Consider the following 25,950-nt stretch of genomic DNA (forward strand, 5'->3'; position numbering starts at 1 on the left):
TTTTCCATTTCTCTCTTCAACCTATAGGAACGCCCTCTGGGCTCAAGCAATGCTTGATAAATTCAAGCATGAATTCAACTAACCCACCCTCTGCTGAGAGGGATCACACTCGTTAAAATTCTTGATAACCTGGGCTTCCTTGGTGGTGCAGTGGTTAAGAGTCTGCCTACTGATGCAGGGGACACGGGTTCGTGCCCCAGTCCGGAAAGATCCCACATGCTCTGGAGCAGCTAGGCCCGTGAGCCACGGCCGCTGAGCCTGCGCGTCCAGAGCCTGTGCTCTGCAATGAGAGAGGCCACAACAGTGAGAGGCCCGTGTACCGAAAAAAAAAAAAAAAAAAAATCGTGATAACCTTAATGTCTCAGCATACATATAGCAATTATTTTGTTAGCTATAATCTTCTGTCTTGTTTCTTTCCATTTTTTTCTACAGTGATGTGCATTGCTTTTGAAATAAGGTGGGGGGGGCAATAAAACTTATTTTTGCTAGCCAGGAGAAAAAAAATAGGAAAAGCCCCCTCTTTCAAGGCTGTCTCCCAGCACCTTGCTCTGCCAGATGGACACGAAGCCAGCTCAGACCCCCCTGTCCAGCTTGCCTAGAGCCCCATGGAGGTCACCTTGGCTCTGGGCAGAAGTTTCCTTGGTGCCAATATTCACCTTGAGACAAATTATTAAAAATGGGCTATCCTGGCCAAGATCTCATTCCAAAGTACCAAGGGCCACTTCAGCCCAGAAAAACAGCAGTTCCAGAACCCTGTGGGTTTTCGAAGTAGAACCACAGCCCTGGTTTGTGAGAGGAACCTCCCTCCCTCCCTTCTCCCAGCTGTCTGCCGAAGGTTGCAGACAGCTCCCTTTCCATCCCACAAGAGAAGACAGGCAGATGAGTCATAGCACTGGCTTGGATCAAAGGAGTATTATTGTGTTAGCAGAAATGGATCTATTTTATGATCTGTTTCTTGACGCCTTACAAATAAATATGCTTTTCCCACCAGACAGACAATTTCCTTAAAAAGCCACTGATTTCATTAGCTGAAGCTAAGAAATGACCAGTAAGAGAAATTTTTGTGTCTGAAGAGTAGCCAGGCTGAAAAGATGTAGTGGAAACATTGAGGAAAGCAGTTTATAACCCTCAGACTCTAGATTCAAGTCTGCAAAGCGATGCCATTCTTCTAAAAATACACAGAGGAATTAGAGAAGTCCTTTCCTCTTTTCTAAGAGCTTTCTCTTTCTTTCTTTCTTTCTTTCTTTCTGTTAAAGAAATATACTAGGATTGGTTTGTAAAGGAGATTCACCACCTCAGATTTCACTGTTTTCGTGGGGGTGACGGCCGTGGGATACTATTTTAAGGACTTCCTTCTCTTACACAGATTTTTCCACACTGGGAGGACAGATAAGGTATGTTCCACTAATGTTCTTCATTAAACACACATGCGTGCCAGCAGTCATTTCCCTTTGTCTTGCTATCCCATGACAACAGATTGAATATCATAGGAAATTGGAATGGAGATCTTATTTAGTTTGGATCCCTCTTCTCCATTGTTTAATTCCACATTCAATTTTTCATTCTACGTCTGCCTCCTTTTGCAGAAATATTCTATGACTGAACACAGGGACAGATAAATGAATAGGTGTTGTTTATTAGACTCACCCCATAGACTTTTCAGGAGCACTGTGACTAGCCCTCCCCCTCCCTCTGCCCACAGAATTTTATCTCTGGTCTAAAGTGTACTTCGTACTCAGTAAAGATCTGATGACTGATGGACATATCTGTATCGTGAACTGCACTCCCAGTACTTTGTTTACTGTTGATCAAGTTCCAGTAGTGAGCTTCCCTGTTTTCTCTGAGATACACAGAGGTCTCAGTGGTATTTCTGTCTTCAACCCAGACCACCTGTCCATTAAAACAAACACACAAACAAACAAAAACAAAAATGCTTCCATCAAGTGCCAGGAAAGGAGGTCTAAGCGAAAAGTGAAAGTTTCACATTTCCTGTTGTTGAACCTAGGCAACAACTTCTTAGAGGAAGCTGGATGACTTTTCAATCCAATACACTCTGTTCTCTGACGCTATCATCGTTGTTTTTCCTCAAGACTACAAAGCTATGATGCCAAACTTTTTAAATGATCCCAGCTATTTGTTTTTTGAGTGTCAACTTTTATCCAAATGTTGCTGCTACTATTTTCTTTTCACTTAAAAATGTGATTTTAAAATATTTTGTTTTTCTAAATGGGACCCATTAGATCTAAGAACATTCTTTCCATTTATCAAACATCAAGTGTGTGCCAGACATTGGGTACTAGATTCCACACTCATTATTTCATTCACTTCCTTACAACCACCCTATGAAGGAGATGCCATCACCTGAGGAAACTGAGGGAGGTCAAGCCATTTGCCCAAGATCACACTTCTAGCGTGGGGTTCTTCTGACCCTTCCAATCCATCCAACTTTTACCAGCTAAAGTTCATGAGTTTGGCCATCCAAAAAACGTTTTCTGAGAACACAAAGGAGAGCTGTATGTGCACTCTGAGAAGCCCATACCTTCACCAAAGGAGGTAGACTTCAGGTAGCCAAGAGGCCAAACACACTTGCGACACTATACCCTAGCGGTCAGTAGCAGGTCCGCACATCAGACCAGATTTCAAGGCCCAACTCACCCACATACTGGACCTGAGACCACAGGAAAGTTATCTACTCTGAGACTCAGCTTCCACATCTCAAAATGGAGATAACAATATAGGTTAAATTCTACGAAACTGCCAACTTTCAACCATTTTTTACCTCCAAAAAAGCATTTTCAAATCATTCGACCTAAATTCCTCACTAGGTCGTTGTAGAGATTAAATGGGTGCACACAGGAAACAATAAACGGTGCTTTTTGGTAGACTTTTCTCTTCCCAATTTCATTTGCGCAGGTCAGTAAAGTGTGTTTGTATTCTCTGCCCACAATTTGTATGTTGAGAAGCCGGTCTAAAGTTATGTAAGTGTTGGAGCTGAAAATTCAGGGAGAAAATAAGACTGCGTGGATAATCACGAATTAACAACAAAGGATCCCCTCAGGCCTTACTGCTCCGTGCATTTCCCCCCTAGTTTAGTCTCTTAATTACTAAATAAATATACAGCCGCTTCTCTCTCTCTCTCTCTCTTTTTTTTTTAGAAAGTGGAAGGAGGGGATATTGAGGAAGCTTAGCACTCTGTGTTAAAGACAAAGTAAAGGTTTTAAGATCCGTTCTTGCCTCTGCGTCGGGGCCTGGAAGTGGCCTGGCTCCTTGACTGGCAGCAGGGCGGTCCTGCCTGGGGCGCCCGCGAGGGCTCCCCGTCCTGAAACCCGCTCCACAGCTGCTTGCCCAACCTGCTCGCCCCCGCCCGCACCGGGAGAAGAACCAGCAGCGTCAGCGTTGCCTCCGCGCGTCGTTTACTTCCTCGCTAAGTTCCAGGCCCTGCTCTCGGCCCCTCACACGCATAATTTATATACTCCCCTCACAACCTCCCGGACAAAAGGGAACTCTGATTGTCCCCATTTTCCAGGTGAGGAAACAGGTACAGAGAAGTTAAGTCACTCGGCCAAGGTCTCCGAACTGTGGAGTTAGACTCGAACACGGGCAGCCCCAGCACGCCCACTCTGAACCTCCCCTTCTCCTACTTGCGTAGAGGCGCTTTTTCACCTAAGACTTCTCCAAACTTGGCCACCTCCAAGGGAAGGGGCTCAGCCTCGCCGACTCACACGACCTCGCCCGGCTCCACAAGTTCAGGGCTCCGGGCGCCCGATGGGGGCGCGGGTGGAGGAGCGGCACCGCCCCCCGGGTATTTAACCCGAGGCTGGAGCCCGCGGGACGCCGGACGCTCCTGCTCCTCCCCACTCGCGCCTCCCCGCCCTCCTCCCCGCGCTCTCCCGGCGCGCCCCACCCTCCGCCCCGCGCGGCAAGCAGGCACCGGCCGGCGGGCTCGGGGAGCGGGGAACGGGGCGCGGGCGGCGCTAGCCTCTGCCGAGCGGCCCCCTGGCCGCGGCCGCCGCGCATTGCCCGGCCGGAGTGCGACGCGGCAGCCCGAGTCCGGACGCCGGCCGGTCCCGTGCGCTCCGCGGACGGGCGGGAGGCTGTGGACGCTCGGCCGGCAGCATGGATTCGGATTCCGGCGAGCAGAGCGAGGGCGAGCCCGGGACCGCCGCAGGTACGAGGAGTCGCAGCAGCCCAGCCGGGAAGGCTGGGGCAGAGAGGAGGGGAGGCCGGGGCGGGAAATCGCGAGTATTTCTCGGGCGGAGCGGCCACGCGGGAGGCCAATCCCCAGCAGCCCGATCCCTTCCGGGCCGGGACTGGGATGGCTCTGCGCTGTGAGTTTGCTTTGAGGCTTTCTCCCCATTGCACTCGGGCGCTGGAGGGAGAGTAGGTGCATTTGCGGGTGGCTCTCGGCGCTGCGGGACTCCGGCAGCGGGCTCCGGTCGCCGGGCGGGTGGGGGTGGGGCAGGGTTCGAGTAATCCGTGTCCTGTAGTTTGCTGCAGCGAGGGTTGCTGCCTATCTGCTTTTGGAAATAACTTTCCGAGCGCCGGCCGGGTCCTCGAACCCCGGGCGCCAGGGACGCTGCGGAACAGGTGACCCGCTCCGAGGGCGTGACACGACGCTCTGGAAAGGAAAGGCCCCCGGGGGTGGGCGGGCAGGAGTCAAACCACAGCTCGTGGTTGCAGTTCCCGAAGCTGCTAGATGAGCCGATGCAGAAGCGTTGGCCCATCGCTGCCCTGCATGCGCGGAGGAGGTCCCCACGAAGGGTCCGGGAAGACAGACGCGGCGGCGGCGCGCGGGGTCCCGGCTTCGCCTTTAAGGGGCGCCGCCAGCTTTTCACAATCGATAGTTATCGAAGCGACGGGTGGATGCTTACTTAGGAAATAATGAATGTCCTCCCCCGCCTCTCCCTAATACTGAGCAACAGGAGGAAGCCACCCACAGCCTTGGGTCGACTTATCCTCGGGCTCTGCCCCCCTCCACCAGCCCGCTCTGCCCTCTGCCTGCAGGTCCACGGGCGGGAGACCTATGGCCCTCCCACGTGACCGTGGCTCCCTGTGCCCGCGTGGCCCTGCAGGCTAGCCCTGGCCAGCACACCTGTGACCTGACAGCTGGGACCCTCCTGGTACAGACCTGAGGGCCCGGACTAGTTCCCAATCTTCCCAGTGTCAGACCAGTGTCCTGAGGGTGGGGACCGGGTGACCGGAGGCACTATCAGCCCAGGCGTGGGTGTAGGAAGGCAGGCTCAGGAACCAGGCAGGACAGCGCCAGGAGCTGTACCAAGGGCCCTACGTATATTATTCTCCTTTATCCTCACAGCACCTAGCCAGGTGGTTGTTATCTCCATTTTACAAAGGTTCAGAAAGGCTAAGTGGCTTACCCACGAATCAGAGCCAGGGAGTAGCCAAGGGCGGAGTGACTCCCTTTTTACTGCATCATACCCCTCAGCCTCTCACAGGGCAGCTGTGGTCAACATCTACAGCTGGGTGGGAAGAGATGAGAATGGAGGAAAAGAAAGATGGCATCGTCCAGATGCCTGTGTGTGTGCAAGGGCCACCTGCTTGTTGTAGGGATGTGTGGACATAAGTAATAAACATGAGCCCTTCTCGAACCTGTATGTTCCTGTGACTGTGAAGCACCAAGACTTTGTTTCACAGGTGGCTTGTGGATCTCTTCACATCATTTAAAAGTTCCAGTGGGTGTTTTGTGTCTATCTAAGTATATCTCTAGAGCTCAAAAGGAGGGGGAGTGAGTACATTGACACTGACACTTTACTCTCTCAAAATCCGAGGAACTAACATGCTCTCCCTGCTCTCACCCTCAGATCTTTTATGCCGGTTGATGGAGAAGGGGAGGAGGATAAGGAGGCTTTGAAGAGGAGGGGAGGGGGAGGGGAAGGGGGGATGGCAGGAGACAGAAGAGTTGGTACTTGGATGAAAGGGGAGGGAAGGAGTTCTTAAGGGTCCAGTTGCTTCTCCCCACAGCCTGCCCAGCAAGGAGTATCCCAGGGTGTTCATGTGTGTTTGTGTCAGAAGACCTCTGCACAACTAACAGCAGTTGTGACTCCTGAGGTCAGATGGGTCTGAAGAAGAAGAGGGCAGCCAGCTCTCTGAGCTGTCACCATTTGTTTGCGCCTTACTGTTTTCTACAGTCATTTCTTCTTCCTCTGTGTGCTTGAATCTCAGGTTGAACATTTATTTGAATGTCACAAGCCATTCTGCTAAATGGCATTCAGTCTCCCTCATTATTTTCAGTCTTAAAATATTCTTCGTGACAAAGCTTCAAAACTAGTTGCTAATTCATCGTCTTGCTATGGCTGCATACTATCAAATGGAAACTCCTGTTGCAGCTTCAGATACTGGTTAAATTATCCATAGGAGTTGACCATTGTCCCTGTAATAACATGACATTCATCTGTGGACCTGTATCTGTGCAAGCTGGATGGGTTTGTAACTGAGAAGCACAGCAGAGGAAGTGGGATCTCTCAGAGTATTAATGTGTGTGTCTGTGTGTACCTACCTCACAGGGAGATAAGATGAAGGGCTGCTTCCTCCTCAGTGCCCTCCCCTTCCTGAACTTATGAAAAAGCCCTGCCATAAGACAGACCTTATTAAGGTCCTGAGCCTGGACTCTGGAATCAGAAAGACCCAGGTCTCAATCTCTACCTGACGGGCAAGTTACTTAACATCTCTAAACCTCAGTTTCCCCTTCTGTAAAATGGGGATAACAATAGTACAAGGTGGGGCGGGGGGTGTGAGGATTAAATAACACATGAAAAGTGTTCCTCCTGGTAATCATTCAGTAAATGGCAGCTGCTATTTTTATCACCTGATTGGATTATGTTCTAAGAATACTGCTAAATAATGTACCCCAGAGCTTTGTAAAATGTAAATCACTAGGCATGTGTAAAACAATTAGTATTATTGTCATTATTATCACACTAATGTAACTGCCTAAGGAGATTTGTTTTGAATTTTATCCTTTTCACTCTCTCATTCCCCCCACCTCTCTCTCATGTGTGTGTGTGTGTGTGTGTGTGTGTGTGTGTGTGTGTGCAGATGTGTTTGTTTGTTTGGGGGAAGTTATTTTTAAGGTACGTCTTCTCATCCACATCATCTTCCAGCTGAAGTCATAAAGATGGGAACATTCAAAACTACTGCTTTCACCATCCTTTTCTTTCAGCTCTAGAGAACTTGCACAAAGTAGAGAAGGTGGCCTTACCCAGTCCACCTGATAACCTGGAGATTAGCCACTTTCATGCCACTTCCAATAGAAGGAGAGGGGTTAATTGCCCCCCACACACTGGTGCACCTTTTCCCTTCAAGGTAACAGGAGGAACAGGAGGTACTCACCATTCTCCTCTCCATTTTTGCCCATCTCGTAGCCTTCCCAGTCAAAAATTGACAGTGAGGAAATCTCTGAGCACCACCTACTCTTTACTGTACCCCTTTCAGGAGACTTTTCCAAAGAGCTCCCCAGTATCTGCTGTGCAGCTCTCTCATCAAGCAGTACCCTGCATAGGAAGTAAAGGGGGTGTGTGTGGATGAGATTTGTCTTCATCTGCATTTTCTGTTTTTCAGGAAGCACAGGATGGTGCTTCTAAGTCATTCTGCTGCCTGCAGCTCTCCTCTGCCTTTCTGTCATTTTATGGTTCTTTCTATGGTAAGGAAAGAGACAGGGTTTATGGAACACTGGATTCTTTCCAGAGACCCAATTTGGCAGTCTCTCCTTTGACAAACCCACCATCCATCTCTCAGAAATCCTAGAGCTTGGTGTATTAACTCGGCAATGATTTGAGTCTTTCCTAGGAAATAACAAGCGAGTAAACATTAGCAGTGTCAGCTTTTTCCCTTTCTGACTTGTGAGACAGAGATAGTCTACCCAGCTCAAGATGACAAGCTCCTTCCACCCAGAGCTAGGTGGTCTGGGGCAGTCAAGCTGATGGAGCATCCCTGTGGCTGGGTAGGTGCTACAGAAAAGCATTTCTGTGTGATGGAATCAGGATGTGGTAGGGAAACTTCAAAATAATAAAAGAAATAGGAAAACAGCAGGCCCCTGACTTTGTCCTTCCTGTCTTTCCCATCACCTCGGTCCTAAGCTTGCCACAAAGTGGCAAGGAGTGGGTAGGATTCAATAGTTGGTCAAGAGGAGACAAGGTGTTTCAGAAGTCAGACACCATTGAGCAAAGGCACAGATAAACAGGGAGGTGACTGGAGTGCAGGACATATACTAAGGAGTATTGGGAAGTAAAGTTAGGTGAGTGTAGGGAGAGCCACTGACAACAGGGGGTCTTAATAACTAGTACCTGATGGTGCCAAAGGAGCCCCCGTTGCGCTGATAGTAGAGCAGAGACATGACCGACTGAGATCTGGGTTTTCAGAAGCCACATCAGACAGACATGAAGTGCAGGGATGGCCTAGGCTTGGGGCCTCGTGGCCACACAATCGGAGGGGGTGGTAGCACTAAGCGAGGCAGAAGAGGAAGGATGCAAATGCCATTTCAGAGAAACAAACAACAGAAGTTGGTGACAGATTGTACAAAAGCAGTAAAAGGAGAGGGAGAGTGGAAGGGGACTGGCATGTTGAGTTGGGCTAAGGCAGGGAAATGCAGGAGACTGGCTTCCCCACCCTGCCAGTGCTTCTTTTCTTTCCATCAGACACTTAATAGTGATGACTTAAATTTTCTTAAAGGTGCTTTTCCCCTGTAGACAGTAAATTATGCTGGGGCATTGGTTTTGGAGGATCATGAGGTTCTGGAGTTTGTTGATTCTCATTGTTGGGTTATTCGTGGAGGCTATTCAGTAACCTTTGTCAACTGACAGAGTGACCTTTGACGATTGATGGACTGGCTGACCAAGGGCAGGGACCACCTGGTCCCTGGGGATGATGTACCACTTGGCTATTAGTCATAGTCCCAGGTCTTGTTCTTATTTGTGGACATTTTCAGGGGCCTCTGCCTCATCCACATAGTGGGCTGCTTTGAGGGTCAGGGCCTTGTCTTGTGCTTTCATGTTCCCAAGGTTTTATGGACATAATAAATGAATGAGCATCTTAAGGAGCCTCCTGAGAACTCTGCACTAAAAGGCCAGACAGGCAGCCAGAAACCTGTCCTATAAAGTAGAACTGCCAACGCGGTCCTTCAGTGTTCTGCTTCAGTGTTTTAAGATTTCTTGCACTGTCTGGGACTCTGTGTTGGGAAGTATGGGAAGTGCAAAGAGAGATAAGGACACAGTCCATCCTGTCTCCAGGGCTTGGGACCAGATAGAGAGTTAGGAAGCATATACCGATGGTCACATCTTAAGCCAGTGCCTGAAGACTCTCACCCCCTTGCCCTGGGATTATACCCTGGCTGTATCTCTGTTTATATGTTCTCTCTTGACACCATCCACTTTCCACTGTGTGCTTCACAGTTATTCCTGTACATGTCTCATCTCTTGTACTGGCCTTCGCTCCCTAAGGGTAAAGACTGGATCTTTTTCACCTCTATCAGCACCCACAAACACCACCTGCGTGCCCTAAACACAGTGGTAGTTTGCTGGCTGGCTGGCTGGCTAGATAGATGGATGGATGTATAGATGATGTTGTAGGTTGGTTCCCCAGGAAGCAGACTCTGAGATGGAGGTTAGCATGCAGTGTGCTTATTTGGGGATGCTCTTGGGATCAATACCTGGGAAAGAGAAGGAGAGGGGAGGGATGCCAGACTGGGCAGAGTGAGAAGCTGAGCTGCAATGCAGACCCAACAATAGCCTCGAGCTCTGGAGCTGGAAAACCCTTCAGAACTGAGTTGGGGGACTTCCCTGGTGGTCCAGTGGTTAACACTCCACACTCCCAATGCAGGGGGCCCAGGTTCGATCCCTGGTCAGGGAACTAGATCCCACATGCTGCAACTAAAGACCCCATGTGCTGAAACTAAGACCCAGTGCAGCCAAATAAATAAATGTTAAAAAAAAAAAGAAAAAAGAACTGAATTGGGGTGAGGGGCCAGGCCTTTATATCCCCTGACATAATGATTAGTCATTAGATTCATGCCATCCCTGCACCTTGGGCGAAGCTGTTCCCTTCAGCTGAGGGCTGTCTGCAGGCATCACTACCAGCAGCTTGTGAAGTGCTTAGTCCTTCATTCCGGAAGGGAACCTGGGCCCTACGTCCATCGTACATCGTGCATTCACCACAGATGGCCTCCAGAGTTCCTCAGGGATGTTTCATGATGGATGGCAGCCCTGCATACGGGCAGAGTTCAGGGGATAGTTGTTGAGCTATAAACATTATCTAGACCTCATTAGGGCAATTTAGATAGCCAGATGGAATTAGCCATTTTAGACCTCACAGATCCAATAGATGTTGGCTGATCCTCTGTTTTGTGTTCAGTGTGTGGAGGTGCTATGGTATTTCAGTTACACCGAAATGGAATTAGGTGTGGCCCCACCCTCAAGAGGCTTGCAGCCATAGGGAGAGAAAACACCCACCCAAAAGGAATCTGCAAGACTGGGCAGCATCAGCAATAAACAGTGTCGGCTTTGGAGCATGGGGCATCGTGACTTGGGGTTCTGGTGGGGAGGCTTCATGGAGGAGATGGGCCTTGAGGATAGCCTGGAAGGAGTGAAGGATTTAGATGGGGGAGAAGAGCAAGTCAGGGGAAACAGAGGAGGTGGCAAGGACAGGAGCCTGTGAGAAGCATGGCCTGGAGCAGTGGGGCCCCCTTAGAGGGCTAAAGGGAGGAGAGGGCGGACCTGCTCAAAACGTAACACTGGATGTTGTGGTGATTGTGGCCAGCATGTAAGTTTCTGGGAGCTGGAGACAGAATGTGTGTGTAAATGTAAAGCTCTACTTCCTACTTTATTTTTCTCTAAAAACACGGCGCCTGCTTTTTTATTTCTCATCAAAACCAAATCATAGTCACACTTCCCATTAGCACTTTTCTCTAACTGGTTCATTGTCCTCCAGAGTTACCATTGGCTCCCATTTGAATTCACATGTAAATCTCTTTAAAGACACTATATACATAATTTTGTTTTGTTTTTCAGTCACTTGGCTTCCAACTCTTTCTGTAAAATGCATGTGTAGGTGGGTGTTTGGGCTGTATTCTGTACAAGTATAGAAATAAAGGATAGAGAAGAAGAATTTAAAAAATAAGTTTCCTGTGATACCTCAATCCAAGAAAACATATGAGAGTGAGTACCTTTTCCCCAACATATATTAAGACATGCCCCAAAATATATTATTTTTTATACATCAGACATGCTCGTTTTAGGCAACTGCATAACACAAATTCTGAAACTGCTTTAGAACAATCTTCACGTTCATATTGGGTTTCCTAAACATCATTGCCTGGGAATAAATTTGAGCCTGTTCATGGAAAATCTAGTGTGCAGACTATAAACATGGAAGCCTGGCAGCACAGAAAGTGCTAGACACACCCTAATAGAAACCAGTATTTTGTAATTCAGTTCTCCAGGAAAAAAAAGGAGACACTTTGGTGGTGTCCAAGTACTGGTTTAAACAGTTGAAAAACCACAGCAGCAGCTACTAGCTTCTAGGTTGTCTTCTGGAAAGTAAAATATGCTTTCCGGGAAACTTTTCTAGCCCCGAAAGGAAGCATTTTGGTGATGCGTAGCTTCATGGAGACTCCCAGTTGATATCTGTATGGTAGAGGCATCCAGTTTCGTGTGCAGGAGGAAATTCTGTAAAAGGTTGTTCTGGTGAGCACACATGTCCTGCATCCCTGATTTGGGGCCTGGGAAGGTAAACAGATTTTCAGTGAATAATATGGGAGGGAAGTGGTGGGGGCTGTCTGCCGGCCTCTGCAGCAGCTTTCCTACCACGTTTGAGTCTGGTTCCTTGGAGTAACGTTAGGAAAGTCAGGGAGAGAAGGCTGGGGTTCAGGTTACAGGGTAGGGAAACTAGGTTTAAGAAGTTGTGCATATATCAAACAAGATGAGAAATTGTGAGGATAGTCTTTGCCAGCCAGAGTCCAGCCCCAGAGGGCTAGTACTGAATGTAAAATAATAATGATGTTTTGAATTTTTATTTAATTTTATATTAATTAAGCACATACAATGTATTTCAGACTGGGTTAACTGTTTATATGGTATTTAAGCCTTATATAGGCCTTCTGGGCTAGGTACTATAAATAACCCCATTTTATAGACCAGGAAACTGAGGCACAGAGAGATTAAGTAATTTGCTCAGGGATGTGCAGCTTCTCAGTGGATATGAAGCCAGTCTAACTAACTCCAAAAACAGTGCTCTTTACCAGGTAGACTATGTAGTTAGATCGATGGATGCCACCAGGCTCCTTTACATCCCCCACCAGCTCCCACAGGGCCCTTCAGACCATTAAGTTCCTTCATTAGGCTCCTTCTGGTAGGTTAGCACATTATATCTCCAGAAAGCCCTGCTTTAAACTGCAGACATTACCTTCAGTGGCCCAATAACACATGGGCAAGGATGGGCTGTCACAGGCTCCAGAACAGGGGCTGGTGAGGGGTGGTTTGGGAGGGAAGATCAGGGGAGCAGCACAAAGCAGCTGTCAGAGAGAGAAGGTCCTGGGAGGACCCTGCAGCCACGTGCATGTCTAGGGTCCTGGGAACCTGGTGCGTAGTGAATGTGGCAAACCCCAAGAGGAGAGAAGGGTTGAGAAGCAGAGTCAAGAGAGGTGCAAAGACAAACAAACGTTCCCTCTATCAGAGTGTACTTAGGTTGGGTCCTAAGGTACTTTTTCCACTCCAGCATTTAGAATCATTCCAGATACAGAATCCCTAGGACAGGGTGACCAGTTGGATTCAAGGGCAAGAGAAAACTCGAAGATGAGACTGTAGTGCAATGAAGAGAACTTGAGATTCTGAGCTGGATAACTGGGATTTGAGTTTTTAGTGGTGTCTCTAACGTATTGTTTTTTAGTAACATTTATTTTCCACCAAAGGCATGCAAGCTCATGGTAGAATATGTGAAAACAGTACAAAGAGGAAAATCAGATTGAGCCCTAAGAATAGATGTGCTTTTCCAGAAGAATGTAGTCCAAAAGCAATCCTGAAAAGATGCAAGAGACCTTTATTTGGGGAAGAAGGGGTTTTGTAAGAAAACAAGAGTCCCCCTTCTGAAATATTTACTTGGGGACACTAAGAACATTGGCTACACTGCCAGGCAGCATCAGAACCAGAATTCGAGGCCACACTCTGGCTCCTCTATCGTTCCCCCAAAACATATATAATTTTTTAAAAGGATCAGAGTTATTCTGGGTATTGGGATATCTAAAGGACCCCTGCTATGTTTCCTTCTGACACCTTCCACTGTGTTCTTGACACCCCTCCCCCGTTTTCCTCTCCTGAGCTTTCTCCCTCCCAGCACAGCTGCCTAGAGGTCAGACACTACAGGCCCACACCAGGCCCTTCCCATGTACCCAGCCCACTTTCCAGGTCAGGAGAGCCCTACACGGAGCCCTCAGAAGATTCTTACATTTTTTTAATACCCGAGAGGAATTTGGTAGGTTTTACAGATGCACAGTGACAATTGCAAAGGTTAGTTTACTTTAATAGCTTCCAGCTTCAGGAATAGATTTATTGGCCTCTAGTTCTCCAATTATGTTTTTAATCTTTGTTTAAATTGATTTTTTATTTTGTAAGGAAAGAGGGAAATTTGTTCATCTGCGTTAGCCTCTCTTACCCTTAATGTTTAATTCAGTGATTCAATCTCAGTCACATGAAGCAGGCAGAGCTAAGTTAATACAGAGTCAACTTTTAGCGAGCCCAGAGCAGTATCTGATGGGAATTAAACCTGAATTTTCTTGACTTTTTTTTTTCCTTTTGATTTCTCTGACTTTGTATAATCCTGGTTTCCCTGAACCCCTCCTCAGTTGCTCCTTCTGCATCCCTCATTAATATCTTTCTCCTACCTGTGTCTCCTAAGGCTGAGCTCTTGGCCTTGTTCTTTTCTGACAATACACTTTCATTTGGAAAAGACCACCAGTTTTTCCAGCGTGAAGCTAAAGATTCCCAAAGCTGTGGTCTAACCCATTCCTCTCTCCAGAGCAAGAATCCTACCTTTCAAAGTCGTCTGGACATCATCTTCTCACTGTCCAAGAGACACATCAACTCAGCACAGCTACACCCAGACTGTTAACTTTCCGTCACTTTCTCTCAACTCCTCTGGTGGCCTCACCAGCTGCCAAGTCATTCAAAGTTAAATTGTGAAGTCATAAGAACAATGAAATATCCTACACACATGATTTCATAGCAAAACCAGGACATGGAGAAAGCAGGTATTATTTACAGTTTACAGATAAAGAAACAGATTCACAGAGATTACCCCAAATCACAAAGTAAGTGGTAGATTTTCATTATTTAAAGCTGCTCCCCCCAAAGGGGGAGCAGAAACAAATCTAAATATCCAACCTAAACATATAGGTAAATATTCATTTAAATAGTTATTGAATTACTAAATACATAATGACATTTCCACACAGAGGAATATTACTCAGCTGTTAAGAAAAATTAATTTGAAAAACATATGTTATAGGTGTTTGCATTATAATGTATGAAGAAAGCTTGATAAAATATATATAGAGCTTCCCTGGTGGCGCAATGGTTGAGAGTCCGCCTGCCGATGCAGGGGACACGGGTTCGTGCCCCGGTCTGGGAAGATCCCACATGCCGTGGAGCGGCTGGGCCCGTGAGCCATGGCCGCTGAGCCTGCGCGTCCGGAGCCTATGCTCTGCAATGGGAGAGGCCACAACAGTGAGAGGCCCGCGTACCGCCAAAAAAAAAAAAAAAAAAAAAAAAAAATATATATATATATATATATATATATATACACATGTATATTTATTTATTCATACATATATACCCACATACCTATATATACATACACCCCTTTTTTAAAGATTTTATTGAAGTATAATTGATTTACAATGCTGTGTTTAATTTCTGCTGTACAGCTAAGTGACTCAGTTAAACATATATATATTCTTTTTCATCCTTTTTCATTATGGTTTATCACAGGATATTGAACATAGTTCTGTGTGCTATACAGTAGGACCTTGTTGTTTATCCATCCTATATATAATAGTTTATATCTGCTAATCCCAAACTCCCAATCCATCCCTCTCCCCTCTCCCCCGGCAACCACACGTCTGTTCTCTATGTCTGTGAGTCTGTTTTTGTTTCGTAGATCAGACACCCCTTTTTTATAGAGAGAAGGGGAGGAAAATCTCTCCCTCACATTCACATACATGCTTTTTTTTTTTAATGCTGGAACAGAATTAACCATTCTATATGATGAGTTTATAGGCAATTTTAATTTCCTTCTTTGTGCTTTCCTTCCAGATTTTTTCTCAATGAGTATTTATAACTTTCAGCAGGTTATTATTTATTTATTTATTTTTTGGTACTCGGGCCTCTCACTGTTGTGGCCTCTCCCATTGCGGAGCACGGGCTCCGGACGCGTAGGCCCAGCGGCCGTGGCTCACGGGCCCAGCCACTCCGCGGCATGTGGGATCTTCCCAGACCGGGGCACGAACCCGCGTCCCCTGCATCGGCAGGCAGACTCTCAACCACTGCACCACCAGGGAAGCCCCAGCAGGTTATTATTTTAAAAACAACCACCGAATGAGATTCAGTGGACTTATCCACTGGTCATCCTTCTGACTTGCTTGCACGTTTGTCCCAAGTCCCTCTATTTTCTTTCTTGAAGCTCATTCTTCCCTCCGTCCTCTGTGATCCACTTCCGCATCAGGCCAGGCCTCAGTGGGTCCTTCCTGCCCACCCACTGGTGGAGGTGTGATTCCAGGCTTCTCTCTTCAGCCCTCTTCCTACTCACCCGTTGCCCTGGCTTCGGCTCTGCACTCTCTCTCTCTCCACCTCATCACACCCTCCCCTCTGAGCCCACCTGGCCTGGGCCCTCACACCAGGTAGAGGAAGTGTAAATAGTCAAGGTGGATAATGAGCTCATAGGTTTGAGGCCAAGGGCACCAGAGCCTCACCGGCCAAACAGACCTGCTGGGTGAGCTTGCTGACTCCGCCATTTTGGCTCTAGACTGTGGCCTTACTGTTGCTCACTGACCAGCAGTGTGTGTAGCTGGCATCCCTGATGCTCACTCCCTCCATGACCCCCATCCCAAACATGAATGACTTTCACTTTCCACTTGTTCATCTACACATTGATTTTGTGTCTTTATTACTTTTACAATTAAAAAAAAAGAGGGGGGCATTTAAAATTCTGTTATAACAGGATTATTTGCTTTTAGTAGGTATTGGTCTGCCACCCCCAAGTTTGGTCTTTCCAAAAAAACTCATTATTGAAAAGTTATATGAGGGACTTCCCTAGTGGTCCAGTGGTAAAGAATCACCTTCCAATGCAGGGGATGGGGTTTCAATCCCTGGTCAGGGAACTAAGATCCCACATGCCGCGGGGCAACTAAGCCCACATGCCACAACTACTGAGCTCACACCCCTCAACTAGAGAGCCCGCATGCTGCAAACTACAGAGCCCATGCGCTCTAGAGCCCATGCGCCACAACTACAGAGCCCATGTGCTACAACTAGAGAAAAGAAAAAACCCGCACGCCACAACCAGAGAGAAGCCCGCACACCGTAACGAAGAACCCGCACACCGTAACGAAGAGCCGGCACATCGCAGCGAAAGATCCCGCAGGCCTCAATGAAGATCCTGCGTGCCACAGCTAAGACCTGATGCAGCCATAAATAAATAAATAAAATTCCTTAAAAAAAGGAAAAGCTATATGATAATATTATATGTATCTATTTCTGAAGGAATTAGACAGAAATGTATTGAGGTCTTGTAATAACCTATAATGGAAAATAATCTGAAAAAGAATATCTGTAACTGAATCACTTTGCTGTACACCTGAAACTAACACAACATGGTAAATTAACTATACTTCAATTTTAAAAAAAGAAAATGTATTGAGGATTTCTTGTGCATCTCGGAGCTGAAGATAAGAGATATCATGGTCCCAGTATTCTTCACTGCCTCCCTGTCTCCACCTTATTTTACTCTAGTCCATCAAACAGGGGTAGCCCAGTCAGGAAGCTTGTAGAAAACAGAAGTGCTTACACTTTAGTCTCACATTTATCAGAGTTTCTAACCTAGTTTTAAATTAGCCCCAAGCACCCTTAATGATTGATATTCCCCATCAGCCAGGATTTTGTCTATCTTTACTTTCTTGATTTATATTATAAAATATAATTATTTTACCCCTTTTCAGATTTAAAAACATTATATTAACTATGCATTTTCAACCCTTCCAGAAAAGCTCTTCCTTCCATTAAAAAAAAAATCACTTTCTTAATCTTCAAGTGGAAAGCAGTATGAGTTTCCTTATTAAGCAGCCATATTGTCTTATTAATGGCAAGTGGGTGAATATGAACACTGTGAATTTTTTTTTTTTTTTTTCCGGTACGCGGGCCTCTCACTGTTGTGGCCTCTCCCGTTGCGGAGCACAGGCTCCAGACGCGTAGGCTCAGTGGCCATGGCTCACGGGCCCAGCTGCTCCGCGGCATGTGGGATCTTCCGGACCGGGACACGAACCCGTGTTCCCTGCATCGGCAGGCGGACTCTCAACCACTGCGCCACCAGGGAAGCCCAACCACTGTGATTTTTAAGGGAGAGATAAGAGGATATGAGAGGCAGAATAACTGAGATAGGAGTAAATTCTTACAGAAAGCAGATGTTTATGTTGAGAATGATGGATGGTACATCCTAAGACCAGCAGGTGTAGTAAGCACCCAGGCATTATCTCTAGAGAGTTGTCACCCAGCTTTCCCTTCACCCCAGGAGGGAAGTCAGTGATGGGCTATGCTGATGTATGAAGAAGTCTGGTTCCAACCATCCTTGGTTTTCTTTGTTTCATTTTTGTTAAAAAAATAAAAACAAACCTCTCCACATAAATATAGCTCTGCCATATTGTTGTAACCCAAAGAGAGTGGCTGAGGTCTGAGCCAAGTCTGAAAAGGGGTGAAGGTTGGTGATCATTAGGGGCTGAGACTGTCATACAGGCAGGATGCAGGCCAGGCAAGGACTAAGTGCAGCTGGTCAGGGGGTTGGGTCATGTGGCAGGGAAGCCAGAGGGGCAAGGGGCTGTAGGCCAGGCCCATGCTCTTGAGGGTCACTTGGCCTGCAGCAGGTCTGCCAGTCACAGCTGCCCCAGCCTTCTTGGGCCTCTCCACCCGGAGAGTAGCCCCTTTTAATATTAAAGAGTCCAAAACTTTGAGAAAAGCTGGCTTCCAGCAGGGGCCCTCTGACCTCTGACCTCCACCCCAGGAGCAAGTCCTTCTCCTGACCTCCCTTCCAGCCCGTCTCCCTGGCCCCAGATCTCTGCCTCATCCTTGGTGCCTCCCTTCCCTGCAGCCCCTCGCACCCAGGTGCTCCTCTCCATTTCCTCTGCCTTGGTCCCCCCACCCATCACACGAGCCCTCCTGGTTGCTAGAGGGACTAAGGCAGTGGAAACTTGGAGATGGAGAAGTATGGCTGTGAGTGGAGACTTGTCATGAAGTGAAGATCTTTAAAGCTTCCAGAGAGAAAAACCAGGCCCTTAACGCACTAGTTTTCCAAATAGCAACGCCGAGGGCCAAACAACAGTGGTGCAGTGTCTTTGAATTCTCAAAGCGAATGACTGGTGATGTAGAGTTCTGAACCCAGTCAAACCATCAGTCAAGTGTGCGGCTAGACTACAGCAGCAGTCCCCAGCATTTTGGCACCAGGGACCGGTTTCGTGGAAGACAATTTTTCCACGGACCTGGTGGGGGTCGGGGGGAGGATGGTTTCGGGATGATTCAAGCGCATTACACTTATTGCACACTTTATTTCTATTCTTATTATTACCTTGTAATATATAGTAAAATAATTATACAACTCACCATAATGCAGAATCAGTGGGAGCCCTGAGCTTGTTTTCACTTGCCACTCACTGATAGGGTTTTGCGTTTTTTTAAACATCTTTATTGGAGTATAATTGCTTTACAATATTGTGTTAGTTTCTGCTGTATAACAAAATGAATCAGCTATATGCATACGTACATCCCCATATCCCCTCCCCATTGCATCTCCCTCCCACCCTCCCTATCCCACCCCTCTAGGTGGTCGCAGAGCAATGAGCTGATCTCCCTGTGCCATGCAGCTGCTTCCCACTAGCTCACTGATAGGGTTTTGCTGTGAGTCTGCAAGCAATTGATTTATTATGGTCTCAGTGCAGTCAAACCTCTCTGCTAATGAAAATCTGTATTTGCAGCCGCTCCCCAGCCCTAGCATCACTGCCTCAGCTCCACCTCAGATCATCAGGCATTAGATTCTCATAAGGAGCATGCAACCTAGATCCTTCACACGCATAGTTCACAGTAGGGTTCACGTTCCTATGAGAATCTAATGCCACTGCTGATCTGACAGGAGGCGGAGCTCAGGCAATAATGCAAGCGATGGGGAGCGTCTGTAAATACAGATGAAGCTTTGCTCACTCACCTGCTGCTCACCTCCTGGTGTGCGGCCTGGTTCCTAACAGACCATGGACTGGTACCAGGGGATTAGGGACCTCTGGACTAAAGTCATTGTATGATAAGTTAGATCTCAAAAAAATTACCTTACCGTGTACCCGCCTTCCTCAGGGAGCTGCCAGGTCAGGAGTCAGCCAACTGAGGCTCCCAGGCCCAGTCAAGCCTGTTCCCTGCTTTTGTATGTCCAACAAGCTAAAAGCATTTTTACTTTTTTTAATGGTTACATTATAAATGGTTTTATAGGTACCTTTTGATACTTTGGGCCCTCTATTCTCTAGCCCTTTAAGGTAGTTTGCTGATGCCTGTGCTGGACAAAGTGTTCCACTGAAATGGAGAGCAAGTTAAGAAAGAGGAAGCCATGAGACCTAAGAAGCAGGAGATGGACACAGGAGAGAAGGGATGAAGGAGGAAGGGAGAACCGGGCTGAGAGCCTGGAGCAGGCTTAGAGGGAAATGCACCCAGATTTGCGCCAGAGCACAGAGCGCTCCCAGAAGAGTCTCCAAGAAAGAAAACTGAAGTGGTAGATTAGTTGACATGTTTGAACCTTTTGAGAAGAACCTTATACTCTGCTAAGAACTTTGAGAGTGAATTAGATAGAAAACTAATCAAAAGAAAAACAAGGCAGTGTTTAACACCTGGGAAAACAAGATGAATAAGAAAGGAAATGCAGTCATGCAAGCTATAGAACATACATGACTCAGCTATGAATGGCATCTCAATCCCAGTAATGTAATCACTGAAGTTTAATTTAACCAAATATTGAAATAGAATCAAATCGGAAGGTGGAAGGAGAAATGAATGGAGAAGAGAGCTAAATTCTCACCTTCCTTAATAGGAAGTTAAAAGCAAATAAAATCAAGAACTAACAGTATAAGCATGTAATTTAAATATGTAGAGGTAATTATTAGTTGCAACAGCTAATAATTTAAAGTGTTTTGCCTCCAAAGAGCCAGCATCAGAAGTGGGCCAGAGGATGCTGCATTTTGTTATAAGCCTTATAGAATGGTTTGACTTTTTAAATAATGTACCTTTTTAAATAATGTAATATTACTTTCAAAATAGATTTTTTTAAATAAAATGAAAAAGAAAAGTGACTGGTCAGCCCAGGGCGACCATGCCCAGGTGGGGAAGGGGCACAGTGGGGCGACCTCAGTCCCCTGTATGGAGGAAGTAGGCATTAGTATCCCGAGGCCCCGCCAGCTCTAGTTATCATTATTGTTCCTGACATGAGTGTGAGTGCATTTCAATAAAATGTCAAGACTGTTAGCCATTCGTTCATGCAACAAACAGTCTCTATGTTTCAATCCCTGGCTAAAGTTGCAGCAATGAATAAATCATGATTCCTGCCCTCAAGGAGTTCACAGACTGGTGAGATATAAAGTCACTCATCCAGCCAATGGATGATTGCTCTCCATGGTGATAAGAATATACCAGAGGGAAAGGTGGTTGCAGAGAAAAGTCCCTCAGTGGTCAGAAGTCCTTCAAGGGAGCCCTGGAGGGTGAGGGGGGAGCCGATGTCCAAGCACAGGGGAACAGAATATGCACAGGTGCAGAGGGGACCCAGGCATAACAGAGCAGGACAGGTGACACCTGTGTGTGGCCTGAAGTCAGGAGCTCAGAGTTTGTAGAAGATGAAGCTGGAGAGGTGAACAGAAGATAGATTATCAGCTCAGCAACCAGCATGCCATGCTCAAGAGTCTGAACTTTGTCTTCAAGGCCATGGGAAGCCAGGCAGTGTTCTCACTGGTGGAGTAGCATCATCAAAGCCAATTCTCATCCCAGTATGGAAATTAGAATGGAAGCTGCGGTAGAGAGGTAAGTGAGGAGATGGACAATCATTCAGGTGAGAAATGATGAGGGTCAGTACTAAGGTGTTTCAGTGAGACAGAAAGGTGGATACAATTGAAGATGTGAAGGAGGCTGAATTGACAGTCTGATGCCCCGTTAGATGTGGGAGGTGAGAGAGAAAGAAGGCAAGGATGGCCCCCAGGTTCTTGTCCGGACACTGGGCAGGTGGCAGGGCCACATATAATACAAGGAGGAGGGTGCAGGGGGAGTGGGAGAAAGGGGATGAGGGAAGTTTTGAGCATGTGGAGGGTGAGAGGTCTGTGGGAATCTAGGTGGAGAGGTCTGGCAAGCAGTAACCTGTGGGGGTGGGCAAGAGGTGACATCTCACACTCAGGGACAGTGCGTGGCAAGAGAGAAGAGGGGCCTGAGTAAACTCAGAACACCTAGACTTAAGGCATGGACAGAGGAAAAGGAGTCCTGGCAAAGGCTGAGAAGGACCAAGAAGGGAGATCAGGAAAGCAGAGAACAAGGGAGGTTCGAGTGCCACTAAAGGTCAGGTGAGCCAAGGACCCAGGTGTGTGTCTCGGGGTGCTGCTGGCATTCCCTGTCCCAGAAATTACAGGATAGTTAGCATATCTGGCCCCGCCCACTAATGCCTATAGAACCCTCCACTCACGTGCTGTGACAACAAAAATGTCTTCCCATGTTTCCAAACACTCCTCATGGACAATTAGAAGGCACTCAGTGACCTTGTGAGAGCCATTGCCATTGAGTTTGGGGTGAAAGCCAGGGAAGGACAAGACCACAGTTCCTCTGTCCTACTGTGGCCGTCCCTCCTCAGGCCTCTTCCTGGGCCCCCAGGCTCTCCTCTCCTCAATCCCCATTCTTTTCCCCATGATATCACTTCCTGGGCTGACCAGTCAGTGTTGGGTTTTGAGGTTTAAATCTAAATATTATTGAGCTCCTTCTATGTGCCAGGGACACCATGGTGGACACAGCAGTCCAGGTCCCCCTCTCCTGGAACTTGCAGTGAACAAACAGGTGACACCAGGTGGGAGGTCCTTGAACAGGCCCCAAGTAAAGAGTTTGTTCTGGATAGATGGAGGGCTCAGGGGAGGGGTGGGAAAGAGGACAGCAAGGGGTGCTTGGGTCTGGAGAGAACATGCACCAAGCAATGGGTGAGACCAGGAAAAGGATGAGCCACTTTCTCTTGGGGGCAGAGAAGTGGGATAACAGGGATGTGAAGCCTGATGAGAAGAACTGGTCCTAGGGTTTTGAATACAACTCCTGTATGGAGCTGCATCAGCACAGGGCAGCCTGCTGGGGCTGGCCATCTGCAGCTTGGTCTGTGGGTGCTGAGGTCAGCACAGGGAGAAGCCTTGGGGAGAGCCTGCTGACCGCTGCTCTGTGGCAAGCACAGGCTGACGTCTGACAGAGGAGTCAAGGGCCACAGGAAGCCAGGGGGTGGGGGGATGCATTTTGGAGGAAAGCCAAAGAAAAGGAAAGCTAGAGGCTCCAAGGTCAATGCCCCAGGCTTTCAGAAGGAGGGAAAAGCAGGAAGCATTCCATTGCTGAAGCACTGGCATTTGCAGAGCTGGGAGGGAGCTTGGTGGCTGGAGGGAAATCAGTGTGAGAGAAGGAAAGCTGAGAATCCCTCCCACTGACATGGGCTCTCATCTTATCAGTACCCAGTGTGTGTGTGTGTTTTTTTTTTTTATGGACTTAAAAACTCAGTTTCTGATTCAGAAGAGATTATTAAACTGAGAATATAAAACAAATTAGCGGAATCATCTAGTCCAACTCCCTAATATAATAGACGAAGATACCAGGAAGGTGAAGACTTGGGCCCAGCGCACACAGTGAGCGCCCTGGGGGCAGCAGGGGCGGGCCTGGGTGGTGGGCTCCTTCACCCCCTGCTGTAGGCTCAGTGGTGAGAGTCAGGACCAGGGGTTGGCTCTTCAGTTTTCCCTGTATTGGGGGTTTTCCCCATACTTGGGGATGGACTCCATGGCCACAGCCCTGGCATCCTGATTCCCCAGGACAGCCATTATCAGCATCTTAGAGTGACTGCACCCAGTGACTTGATTTGAAACGGTGAAACTTCTGGTGGTATTGTCTTATATTACCATGAAGTATAAAGAATTTTATTTGGAAGCTTTTACTGCCTTTGAGACAAGTATGAGGAAAGTTTAATTTAGAAAGGAAGCCTCAGAGAAAGACACATTTATGGGCAACTTCCAGAGAGGCAAGTTTCCACAGCTACTCCCCTATTCAGAGTGGTTCCATCAGAGGAAGGCTCCCAGCAGAACTAAGGAGCCCAACCTCAGGGTACCTTGCAGGAGAGCAAGCTATCCGCCACCCCACCTCCCATTTGCAAACTGGGCCAGATACAACCATGGCACCAGTGGATATCCAAACTATGTCTTACTCACGTCTCAGATCTCAGATGCATGAACAACAAGAACAACAAAAAACAGTTACTATAGAATACAGGTAAGGGTTGTTATAAGTGATACATTACATATGCCCCTTTCCTGTTGTTTCACTCTCGTACTGACTGAAATCCAAGAATGTCACTGTACAAAATTCTTACTTCACTAAAAAGAAATTAAGTAGAACATTGAGCAAGGCATACTGCTGGCTGCCAAATCATCTCCCATCCAGAAGTACCTTCTGGTTTCCTCTCCCTCATGTGTTTCAACCTCCCTAGTACAGCTAACCATTTATCTTTTTTTTAAGCTAAACTGAGGGTTAACATATTACTGTATTAATCTAATTACAGCACCTTCCAAGAGCCTCAGATCTTTAGGCTTAAACACCCACTGTCTCAGGCTATATTTTGTTTATTTTTTGCAAATATAGATTAGAGTTTGTTCCATTTTATTGCCTGCTTTTTTAAAAAACATTTTAGGCTTTATATCTATCCAAAAATTGGAGAATTCCAAAGACTGACATTTTTATTGCATCAGTCTATTTACTAATTTCACGTATTACCAAGTTGGCATCCTCCCACAGCTCTGAATTCGGCATCCTGCTGGCATCCTTGTTAGCAGTCTGGTGGCCTAAGCCTGAGTTTTTGAGCACCTGCCATAGTGAACAGTTTGAGATCTGCCAACAGAGAGAGAGGATCACCCAGAGAGACAGACATGGCCTGTGCTATTCTGATCCCCAACAGCCCCTGAGTTTTAAAATAGCTTGTAAGCATGAAGGGACGTGAATGGGGAGGGATGGATGCTGCTGCCATGGAGAGAGTGTTCCTGATGGAACTGAGCACTGAGGGTGGGGTGGGGTGATACATCTCGGCCCCCAGGTGATGCTGCTGCTTGTGGGGCACAGACAGTCAGCTCTGTGTGGAAGGCAAGGGACGGACCTCATGCTGAGTTCAGTACATTTTTTTTTTTTTTTAGTGTGTTCGGTTCAGTCTACATTTTGTGAATACACACCTCATTCCAGTATGTATCCTGAACAGATAGACTGGGCCTCAAGGCCTGAGAAAATCATTCATTCAGTCATTCATTTAACAGACATTTATTGGACTACTTCTACTGGGTGGACACTGTCCTAGTTGTGAGGGTTCACAAGTCCCCCAAGCATTGGTCCTGTGAGAACTCAGCACCAGTCACAGTGCAGCAGCATGGGGAAAGGACTGCGCTGGAGTCGGGTGCGAGGGCCACTGTGCCCGGGAAGAAGGATGTGAGGGATGGCCATGGGCTCACAGTGGGAGGAGGCCTTCAGCTGGAACAGACAAGCTGTGGCTGTGCCCCTTCTACCTAGGCACGGGTCCACTGGATTCACCTGTGGGCATGAGAGGCCCTGCTGGTACTATCTGGCTCTCATCTGTCTGACTATCTTTGGCGAGTTTGGCTAGGGCACAGCCATCCTTGTGAAGGGGTGAGCCGCCCTTTGGCTTCTGATTTCAGTATGACTTCTGACTGACATGGACAAGCAGGCCTCTGGTGGGAGGGCTGGGATGGGGTTAGGTGGAACCAAGGGGTCTGTCTGTGGGGCTCCCTCTCAGCATTAGGAGGGAATACTGCCATATGCCAAGAGACACCTTTGGACACCCTTTCCCCCTACATGCAGGCTGGTGCTGGGTTATTTGTTACTGTCCCCAGACCCTTTATAGCAAAAACTGGGAACAAATTAAAGTCTATCGGGAGAGGATTAGGAGAGGAAATGGGAGAATTGGGAGAGGAAATTATATCATCAAGATGATGATATAATCCATTTATTGACAGAGAAGGATATCCACAGAGTGTTGACTGAAAATGCAGATTAGAAAGTAGTGTTCATTGATCCCATGTTTGTGAATATTAAAGTGCATATGCCTGGGAGAGTGTTTGGAAGGATATATACATGCTAACCATGGTGCATGGTGGGATCATGGGATATTCATTTTTTTTCCTTTAGCTTATCTGTCTTTTCTGACTGTTCTCAGTGCTCATGTATCATTTTTTATAATAAACTTACTAAAGAAAGAAAATATTTTGAGAAATAGCTCCTCAGTTTCCCCTCTTAAAATAATTAAAATTAAAATTAAAATTAAATAATTAAAAATTATGCCAGTAGGGCTTCCCTGGTGGTGCAGTGGTTAAGAATCTGCCTGCCAATGCAGGGGACATGGGTTTGAGCCCTGGTCTGGGAAGATCCCACATGCCGTGGAGCA

At 47.2% G+C, this 25,950-nt stretch overlaps 1 protein-coding gene across 1 annotated transcript in view; it reads left to right on the plus strand.

Moving 5' to 3' along the window:
- The first annotated feature begins 3,917 nt into the window (after positions 1-3,917).
- TNFAIP8L3 (TNF alpha induced protein 8 like 3) overlaps positions 3,918-25,950 on the plus strand; it is a 40,534-nt gene continuing 18,501 nt past the window's right edge. Inside the window, exon 1 of the mRNA XM_082618291.1 lies at positions 3,918-4,168. Within this exon, the coding sequence (XP_082474417.1) occupies positions 4,117-4,168 (52 nt within the window). The 5' untranslated portion in view covers positions 3,918-4,116. The remainder of the gene's footprint in view (positions 4,169-25,950) is intronic.

This window comes from Mesoplodon mirus (genome assembly GCF_964341445.2).
Source record: "Mesoplodon mirus genome assembly, chromosome: 4".
Lineage (NCBI taxonomy): Eukaryota > Metazoa > Chordata > Mammalia > Artiodactyla > Ziphiidae > Mesoplodon > Mesoplodon mirus.